Genomic DNA, 10,744 nt, shown 5'->3' on the forward strand with positions numbered 1-10,744 from the left:
TCTCTGATGTAATGCTTGTAAAGATTACAAAGTCACTGATGATGCTTTTTCTTACTTTTCTTACTTTTACATTTATGTCCAGGGTAATATATTATCCAGAAACAATCGCATAAAGACTCATGTCTCTTACAAAGGAAACTTAATCCCATCCAATCAATAATTATGTGTATTTTGTCAAATTTTACAACACATATACACAGATATAAGAAATAAAATAATTAAACAAATATATGAGCAGAATTATATACTACAAAAATATTATGGATTCTTCTTGTTTCATAATACAAATCTTACAGTATGTACTGACCTGAAGACACAAGCTTAGTTGTTTACAAATATACATCTTCATAATGTAGACCTACATAGATCAATTATTGCACTGCCACGCGCTGAATCATCTACGGCATTATTTTATTACAATAGAGACTAATTAATTAAATAATTTTCCAATAACTGCAAGAATCGAGATAAAACTGCTTTAGGAGTGGTATCAGTGTGTATGCGACAACTGGGATGAGAAGATAAAAATACTCACATCATTTCAAAAGAACATAATTCACTCTTATTTCACTCTTGCTAGTTACTAGTATTTGATAATTTAATATAATAAAGATTTTCTAGAAAAGAATTATCTTTTGTTTTTCTTATTTTAGAATACTTCCTCGATTATTAATGGGAATATATTCATTTATAATGTCTTTAAAAAAAAAAAAAAAAAAAAAAAAAGATAGAATATCGAGTGTATTCTGCATGCACGTTGTATCGGGGTAGGGGAGGTCCGTTTATTATCTCCTCGCAACGGAGTTGGAGGGGATATACTATAATGCAATCGTATTTGTATGTGTGTGGGTGAGTGAGTTTCTGTGCGAAACGGAAATGACGTAATTTACATTTGAATAAAAGGCTATCTTCAGCCAAGTAGCATCGTGTTTGAAAGTTGGGGGGGGAGCCAGAGAAAAAAAATTGAATTACCTGAAAAAGTTGACAAGCCAAATTAAAAAAATATGCCCAAACTCCTATTCCGTGGGGGAGATGGTACACTTACCTGATCAACTCAAAGGGCTCACGAAATATATTGTGACATTTGCAGATCAACAAGGGATGCTTAATCCTCATATTCCGGGGTCTATCCGTTCTTATCTTGTGTTAAATTTTCTCATCTGTAAGAAATTGCCATGTTGAACATTAGTTCAGATTCTGAAAACTGTATCGTTTACTGATTTTTATTTGAAAATTAAAATAAGTACATGATTACATTGTCTTGTAATTATTTTAATTTTCAAATAAAAGTCAATAAACGACAATTGTACATTTGCTAAATTGTGACACAATGTAAAGAAATGCACAGTAAAACAGCCTGGAATTGAAAAAAAGTTCTCCAAAATGAGTATGTATACGTACATGTTTGTAAAACTTCAAGAGTTTACTCTTTGTGGACCAAATTAAGAACGAGGGTCCACCTCAATAAATCTGTCAAAGCTAAAATGCCATTCTCTCTCTCTCTCTTTCTCTCTCTCTCTCTCTCTCTGAACAAATTTGAAGACAAAAGGGCGTTGTTTGAAATCAGAATTGTAGCATTCGAGGGAATAGTATATAGGCCTAAGCGATATAATTTTCTTTTTATTTTCTTTTCCTACCTATCAATTAATATTCATCAAAAGAATCTCCGGTGGTTCAACCATCGATAATTTCCCATTATAGATATCTATGTACGTTTTCTGAACTATAGTAATTACCAGCTAAAAGTTTACCTGAAACCATATATTTTTTTAAATTAAATGTGTATTATTGTCAAGTTCATATCTAAATACCTACCCTATTCTAATTAACTTGTCTTAATCAGATTTCCATTATTGTATTTATTGATACAATAAATAGATAGCAGATACAATATATTTTAGATTACAGACAATAGTATTATAGTAGAGACAGTTGCGTGGAGTATGGATTTGGGCCAGATTAGCTTCAGAATGAATTAATGCAAAGTAAAATGAAATACATGTACAGTGTATTATTGGGGGGGGGGCGCTTATTATAGTAAAAGTGATAAGCTGTAGTAAATAAGACTACTTTTATTATAAACTCCATTGTCTTCACAAATAGGATCGTTTAATTTCCGGTTAAGGAAAATGACTGACCAAAGATCGAAGTATATCTGATTAGATGCAGAACTTTAGCTTCTGTTTGATAAAATTCGGACACATAAATGCTTTATCTGTCCGAATTTTAATTTTCTCAGCAGAGAGCTACAGTTCTGCAGCTAAATACTGTAGTACCTATCTCGCGACACGATTGTCGTTTCAACGTAACATTTTAATTGAAAAAAAAAATCAATTCCTTAATATTATCTGTATGGGAACCTTGCCTAACGTTTGCATATTTTTTTTTCTGAGCCGATTTTTCTAATGATCGGCGTAATCATAAATGAAATAGAAGCTAACGCCCAAAAACCTTTTCTGTAATTATCGCAATTATTTTCCTTGAATCACTTTTATGAACAAGTTTTGAACAGTGCAATTAATAAGAGAAAATCAATTTATATAACTTCTTAATTTAAAAAAAAAGTTACATGTGGGTATATTTTTACATTATTAAAATCTTAAAATACGGAGATAATGAGTGGGATAAACTCCTCACTGTGACAAACCCATGCATTTGGAAAAGACAGTGATTATTGAAGAAAGATTTGCATTAATCTTCCAAGTCTGGGGATGGGGATTCATGCACTCAGTTAATGTCCGGATTCGATATGCATTATTTTTACGGTCATAATCAAAATATCATAAAGAATGTAGATAAAACATTAAAATATTCATGCGTTCATCGAAAAAAAGACGAATAATTCCCTAGAGGGAAAAAATTTAAACATCTTATTTTATGTCTCTACTCAAAATAAATTTTGATTATCAACTTCAACTTTTGGTTTGCAATGATGGACTATCCGAATAACAACGACACGCATGGACAAAACTATTTTTTTATTTTTTGTTTACTCGGTTGGATTTTTAAAAAATATTTTAAAACCTATATATTAAATTGAATTTTAATGATATATATCAAATTTATTTGCGTTGCGAAGTGACTGAAAAGGGTCGTAATCATTCTACAATGATCAGTTTTAAATATATTTCTTTTTAATTTAAGAAATTTATCGCATGTTGGGGAATATTGAATTTTAAAATTAAAGGAGTGACGTCACAATAAGATGATCAAATAATTGACGTCATAGTAGATCATTAACAGCTTTGACAAAGTTTTCTTTTCAAAAGTCAACCTCCTTGCGTTTGTTTCATTCACTCTAAAAGCTTTGATAAGTCTGATATCAGAAATGGACAGAAAAAGTAGAAGCGAGAAAGAATACTTACAAAGAAGCCGGTCGGAGTTACAAGCAAGAAGAAAACAACTTCCAGGGGACAATGAGAAATCTTCCTCACCGAAAGCCGTCAGCAGAGAGAGCACGCCAAATAGTCATAAAAGAAAAGTGAGTACATCTTCTTATACACCAGACAGAGGAAGGAAAATGACTCTGTCAAGTCCTCAAGAAAGACAAACTTTTGTCGAGAGAACCCCGAGCAGAGAAATTACAAGTACAACTTTTAATTCTCCAGCTTCAAATACTAGATCGGCGCGTCAGCTGAACTCTCCCTCAAATTCTGGAAGAAAAACGGGTAAATCGGATGCAAGTAAAAATTATCAAATTGGTAGAACGCCATCGAAATCTTCACATTCCTCTTTTACTAACACACCTTTAAAATCGAGCGAGGAAAAACGCCAAAAAAGATCTGAAACACAGAATACGATATACGAATCGCCAAATATCAATACAATTAAAAATTCAGAGGCAATTTGTAAAGAGACACCAAAAAGCAGGGAGAAAAAATCTTATCAAGAACGAGAACTCAAGAGAATGGAGGATTCGTGGACCAAGAACTTGTCCCCAGACGATAGCAAGAGGTCCTTGCGAAGTGGATTAGAACTTAAAGATGCGAAACTACCTGAACCCGAAATAACAAAGAAAGAAAAAACGAAGAGAAAATTGTATGAGGAAACCTTTGTACGGAGAAAGAAACTGCGCAGCGAAGTAAAAGATGATGAATTATGGGAAGGAATTCTGCCAATTCGTTTTAAACGCCTTACACCGAAGAAGCAAGCCACCTTAAAAATCAAGACGTCATCGCAGGAAACAAACACTAATGAAACAAAAAACGGGGGAAATTCTTCGAACGCTCTTAACGTCAACAAAAGAAGAAGCTTTGCTGATCTTTACGTTGAATTCTTGGTGAAAACTGAAGAATTTTCAAAGAATGGTGTTGAAAATGTGAAAGGGTCGGTTTCAAATACGTTTCCCTGCTTAGACAAGAGTACAATTAAATGTGAACCCGTTTCTTCTAAATCTGAGTCAGATATAACTAAATCAAGAAAAGCAGGCGTTAATGAAAAGGAACTTTTCTCTATATTCAAGGAAGAATGTGTATCAAAAAAGAATTGTAAACTCAAAGAGAAAGACAAACATCCCGTTCCGAACTTCAAGGATATTACTGATGACAAAAAAGATGATGATAAAAATATCAGTTTAAACAAACATCATTTTTCGACCTCGAATATTAATAGCAATGACAAAAGAGGTGATGAAAAAAGTTGTGCGAGTACCGTTGACGATAATATGGTGACCCCAAAGCGCAGTGCGAGACTTCAGGAAAAGAGGACGTCTGCTAAAGCGAAGTCTTTTTCTGACCAGTTGCCTACCTGTCGTGAACCGGAATCTAGTTTGAAGAAGAAAAAGTCTGCTAGATCATTATTACTCGAATTCCCAGATACTTTAGGTGATAATACTGAAAAGCCATTGAAAGATAAACTTGTGAAGAAACGAGATCACGAGGAGAGCGCAAAAACATCAGCAAATGTTTCCAGACACTCGACTAGTACACAACAACACGAAGAAGCGGGAAGCAGCAAAAATGTGCAGAATATTTCAAAGACAGACGCTAATGGTAAAACCGAAACTGTTAAGCGTTATCAGGCCCAGAAAAAGGTCAGAAACCTTACGGAAAAACAAAATAACAATCTGCAGGCCAACCAAAATTCTTTTGGAATGGCAACAAGAAGAACCCCAAAACGTGAACGCTGTGAACAGAAATTGTCCGAGGGAACTAATACAGTAAATGAACATAGAGAAGATGCTTTAGGGTTGACAAATAATGAAAGTAAAAATGACACAAAACAGACAATTAAAGCCAAAGAAGGTATTAAAGAGAGTCTACTGGGATACAGAACAACTGAAAGGAGAGGTGTGGAGCAATCAAAGACAACCAAGACTATGTCGCAGGATAATCGTAAGAAAAAAGAAAACGCAAGTCAACCTAGAGACAACAAACTGAAAAGTAAAGGTGAATTTAGAGTTCAGAAATCGAATATAGAGATCGAAGAAACAGAAAATGGTGAAGAAAATAACAAAATGAAAAATTTAGATGTGTCAGAATGCAGTAATAATGCAACGACAAGCACCGTAGACATTTCCCTAGAAAACAGTCAATGTGAATTAACCAATAATAATAATAATCCCTCCCTTCAAGACACATTGCCGAAACGTCCAGAGGCGTCTAGAAATGAAGAACACGACCAGGATGACGAAAAGCATACAATCAATGAAAAACAAGCTTTGATTGACTGCAAAATTAGTATGTTGCAATCAAATAGTCCTAAGATTGAAAACTCATTTTCTGTAGTTTCAAGTGAAAACTATGGTGTGATTACAGATATCTTGAATGCAATTCTTACTGAGGTAGAAGATTCAAAGAAAACTGATGAAGCAAAGAACAAAGAATCATCATCATCTTCATCATCATCATGTGCAGCCCATACAGAAGAAACTGTTATTACATCTCACCTGTCTGTTGTTAGGAACATAAGTTCCAGCGCAAAATCTGGACCTACTCCTACAGAAGATATTTCATCAGATAAGACTACTGACATTGCCACAACTTCTAACCAACAAACAGTTCTTACTGCCACTGATCAATCAGAGCCAAAAACCAGTTCCAGTTCCATCAACCAAAATCCTGCAAGTCAAACGATTGAGGAAACCAACGTACACAAAGAACGGAAACCAATCAAAATTGTGATGCGAAAGACAAACCAGGGGGCTAAAATAGTCGATAAAAACGTGCAAAAACTTAAAAATAAACCTGTCGTTGTTCTGCCTCGTTTGGCTGCTTCGTGTTCCTCTGGGAATCCGTCAGCTTCTAGAACAATAGAGGTGAACGTCAAAATAGAGTCAAATAAAACAAACCAAAATAAAGCTAAAAGCCCTGTGCAGCAGAATAAGAAAATATACATTGGTTCCCGCGACAAAGGTAAAACACAGACCCGAAGCAGGACACGATCCGGAGAAGGTGAGATCACGAACGCTTTAGAAAATCCGGAGACTGATCTCAAGTCTCCACGTAGTAAAGGGAAGATTCACCGAAAGCAGCTTAAAGGAAACAATTCCACAGAAAGGAAAAAGATACAAAAAGGATCACAAAAAGGGTGAGTTGTATGAAACTTTATTCTTTGCTCTCTTCTATTTTAAAATATGGCAAGAAGCGTGCTAATGAAGACTTCTTCTAAAAGCCATTTTAGTATCATAATTGTTTTTATGATTCGAGCTTAGTGTTACCGTTAAAGATACTCATCAAAGTTCAAAACAATGAAGGAAATATTTTTTCTCTGCAGTGGAAAGCCGTCAACGCCAACCAGAACCTCTGCTTTCGACCTTGCCCTTTTGCAGAACCAGACTATAGGGAAACATGCCAGTATTCTGTGGTCAAGGTAAAACAGTGTATTACCAGTGTTTCAATGCAATAACATATACAAAAAGCAGAGTTTCATACATGAACCAAATTGACTTTCACTGTATAAATGAATATACAAGATGAAACATGAAAATAATTTTGTCCTTTTAGCGAAAACCGTCGACATTTCCAGCAAACTCATCAGGATCTTGATTCTGCGGGAGTGGAGGCGATAATGCGAAATGCTTGGGAGACTCTTGGTAGCAAGGAAAAGTTAAAGTATTACCAAAGAGCTTACAGCGCAACCAATGATGAAAACCGCCATTCTACACAAAAGAAGAAACCTAAAGGTTTGTTGTTGTTTTTATAACACGATTGCAGGACAAGGATTAATGACAAAAACTAAAATTTCAGAGGCCCTTAAATTGTCCTTTTAACCAGTGCCTTTCTAACTAGACTTCGACATTGCTATAGCGACCAGTCATTGTTTCCAGAATTCTCGCTATTAGTCTCAAGTAATTTTTTCCATTTGTTTGGAATATCTAATAAAAGGAAAGAAAATAATTCACGATAAAACTAATTATCCAAGCACATGGATGTGAATGACTTTCTGCAATACTACGTTATATTAATGATCTATCGGTGTGTTTTCAAGGCTTGAGATGCGTTGGCGTGCACTATGATATAAAATTTCAACTATACTCGGTAAAACGTGCACTTTAATAAAAAAAAAGTGCGAGATCAATTCGGAATATGATGGATAGAAAAACAACTTCAGTTTAATGATCGAGGGTATAAATGCAGATTTAATCCCATAAACTGATTTGGGGCTCATATAAAATCTACATCAATGATTATCATTAACAATAACAAACAATAAAAGTACGTCGTTTTTTTCTCTTCTTTTTACCTCCCAATTTCATTAAATCAAGCTCAAGGTGTATTGAACCTATGGTAAGGGAGATGACTTTCCCCTTGATTAAATTACTATAATTCACTTAATTTAAGAACTGTCAAGGAAAAATACACCAATAAATTTCTATTAAATCTGCACTGCAAGGTATGTTGATATTGTTCACAATTCATTCAAATATTAGATTATTTTTTATTCTAAAATCATTCTCTTTAAAGATACATTTTACTGAATCAGCACAGGGATGTTGAACCTTAATGTTTGCTCAAGGCATTTTGAGTGATTGTGTATGTACAATAAGAAAGCACTCACTCTCCAGACTCACCAGCAATGTTTTATGTTGAAGAGTGCAATCGTCACAAAGATTGGATTTTTTTCTCAAATTTCTTGTCTGGTTCAATATTTTGTAATAAAAATTAAAACGTTCGAAATTAATTCTTGACACAATGAGAAGTTGAACCGGTTCCAAAAAAAAAAAAAATGATGAGGACAAGGTAACAGGAATTGGATTTCCAATAAACTACGGAATAGCTTTCTAATATATAATTGTTATCTAATTCTGTCCGGTGTTTATGTCGACATGATTTGAAAGGTACTCAAATGTAAAGTCATTTTCTTTTAAAGAGATAAAATAATATATTTCTTCAACAATATCTCATTTACATGAACACTGGACAGCAAATTACAACTCTATATCTTGTTTCTCGGTACTCTAAGATTTCGAATCATTTTTGAATAATTTTTTATGTTCTTTGAAATATATTTTAGACAACAACAAAGATGATTTTACCCTTAATGCAGCTATGACAAGTTTTCTGAAATCAAACCCAACCAAGCAATACGAACAACTCAAAAGACGTCTAGAATTCGTCTATAATATATCAAGCCAAGCTTACACTAAATTGATGGAAGAATTCAAATCAGAACTACAGGGAGTCAAAGAAAAAGTATCAAAGAAGACAGACATGCAAGCTTTGTATCGTAAGCTTCTATTCCAAAGTATCCTCGACATCTGGGACACCATTCTTCAAATGGCCCAACAGAAGCGAGAGCAGCAGAGAAAGTTGATCCAGGAGGAGTTCAGTGATATCACCCGGAAGTTGATTGTCGGCGAAGGTGTATGTTTCTCTAAAACCGTTCGTTCCGAAAAGTTGGCCGAGCTTCTTCTAGATCTGAACGACCTTGAAACTAACAGCAAAGTGTCTGTCAGCGGAGAGCCAATCGTATGCAGCGAATATGACGCCATATTGGATGACTTGCTGGAATGTGAATTCGAGTCTGATGATTGGTCAATTTTAGAAGATCTCCCAGAGGCAAATCCAAAGCTTTCTTCTGAAATATTTTCTAAGGTTTGCTTTAAATGTAATAAAGGATCTCTAATTCTGTTATTTTAGACAATGTTATTTAGAAGAAAATAATTGGTTTATGGATCTTTTTTTCAATAAAAAGTTTCATACATTTCTTGGACATGAAAAAATAACGTTTTATGGATCTAGTGGAATTCTAGAAAATGAAGAGCTTCTTAATTAAAAACATTATCCAAGAAAACGCAGTTTTGAATACTAGTATTTGACTTAATGAGACCCAGTTAAAAGCCAAGTACAATTATTATCAATTTTGCTGATTCAGTAAAATAAGCAATCCGTGAAATATTATCACCATTCCTCGTAATCTTGAGGTTAGAGTATTTCATTCTTTTTTCATTATCATCATTACAGTATAGTTATTTATAATTAAAGGAGTAATAAATTTTTATTATCATATCTTTTGCAGGCCATATCAGAGAAGAAATTACCTGAGCTGTATGCTTCATGCATTGATGCGGATTTTAATTCATTATTAGAAGAAACTTCCGTAGAAAAGCTGAAGCACATTTCTGGCGAATTTGACCAAATCGTGTCTCAAACGTTCGAAAACCTTCAAAAAGACAACACACAACCTTGTTGCGAGCTCAACTCGCCTTCGTGCCATCTCAATAACTGGTTGGTTGCGGACCATTTTCGAGGTCTAACAAAAGGCGGAATGACTGATGAACAAACACTAATTGACCCAAATGTCTTGGCACAAGTTCTAAAACCTTTGAAACCGAGAAAGGCACAAGAAAAGTTTTTGTCCATCACGAAACAGGGTGTTAAATGTGAAGATACTAACAACAGTTCCAGGAATGTTTACTTACAAACTGTTCCTAGGTCGTACAAATACCCGTATGATATGGTGACCCTGTCAAGATCGGCCAATGTTATTTCTTCGAGAGTGAACAATAGCAAGGGGCAAGTTCATCCTAATATCCGCTTCAGAAATGCTCATCGAGTTACCTAGGGTTAGGGTTTGGGCTCAGGCTAGGATCAAGGGCTAATACTAGCAATTAATTAGAGTTAGGGTCTGAGCTATAGATAAAATTATATGTAGACTTAAAAAAGAGGGGAATATTGTGATAAGTCTCATATAAAAATGAAAATTTACAAAAAAATCGGTATACGATAGATGAATTGAGCAGTAATTTGAACTGAAAATTATTGCTTCCTTGATACTGTTATTGCTAAATTTAATTATTCCAGAATGTTATGTGACTTAATTTTACTAAATCGTATCTTAATAAACACCATCTGCATCATCAAAAAGGTTGCGTTTTCCCCCCTTTTTATTTAAAAATGAAATGAGGTGTTCCAAACAAACAATGAGGTGATTACAAGCAATCTAAGAAATTCGATTTTACCAGTCTAATTGAATGTTTAGCAGTTATCCTGAAGTTCATGTCTTCTTAATGTATTTTAAAAAGCATATAAACATTTTCAAAAATTAATTCTCTATTTACATTTGATTTTTTTTATTTGATCTGCGCATACGTTTTTGACTTTTTTTTTACAATACGTCACAATTAAAATGACGTCAAATTGCGCTAAAAATCTTGCTTATATTTAATTGAAATGGCATTTCTATTATTTTTTTTAAATACTGTAAACGTACTTTTTTTCATAATTCCGCGGAATCACAAATACGCGGATTTTCTAGATTGTCACTATATATGCCTTACATTTATATTAAGTACGCTTGGACA

General features: G+C 34.0%; 1 protein-coding gene across 1 annotated transcript; it reads left to right on the forward strand.

The window, feature by feature from the left end:
- The first annotated feature begins 3,234 nt into the window (after positions 1 to 3,234).
- LOC134245255 (putative leucine-rich repeat-containing protein DDB_G0290503) lies at positions 3,235 to 10,307 on the forward strand. Its single transcript, XM_062727555.1, has 5 exons — positions 3,235 to 6,528; positions 6,715 to 6,810; positions 6,945 to 7,123; positions 8,455 to 9,035; positions 9,460 to 10,307. Exons 1-5 carry the CDS (start codon positions 3,329 to 3,331, stop codon positions 10,003 to 10,005), a joined length of 4,602 nt encoding a protein of 1,533 aa, XP_062583539.1. The 5' UTR covers positions 3,235 to 3,328; the 3' UTR covers positions 10,006 to 10,307.
- Positions 10,308 to 10,744: the final 437 nt, after the last annotated feature.

Source organism: Saccostrea cucullata, unplaced genomic scaffold (genome assembly GCF_032062105.1).
Source record: "Saccostrea cucullata isolate Sc308-1 unplaced genomic scaffold, CSIRO_AGI_Scuc_v1 ctg274, whole genome shotgun sequence".
NCBI lineage: Eukaryota > Metazoa > Mollusca > Bivalvia > Ostreida > Ostreidae > Saccostrea > Saccostrea cuccullata.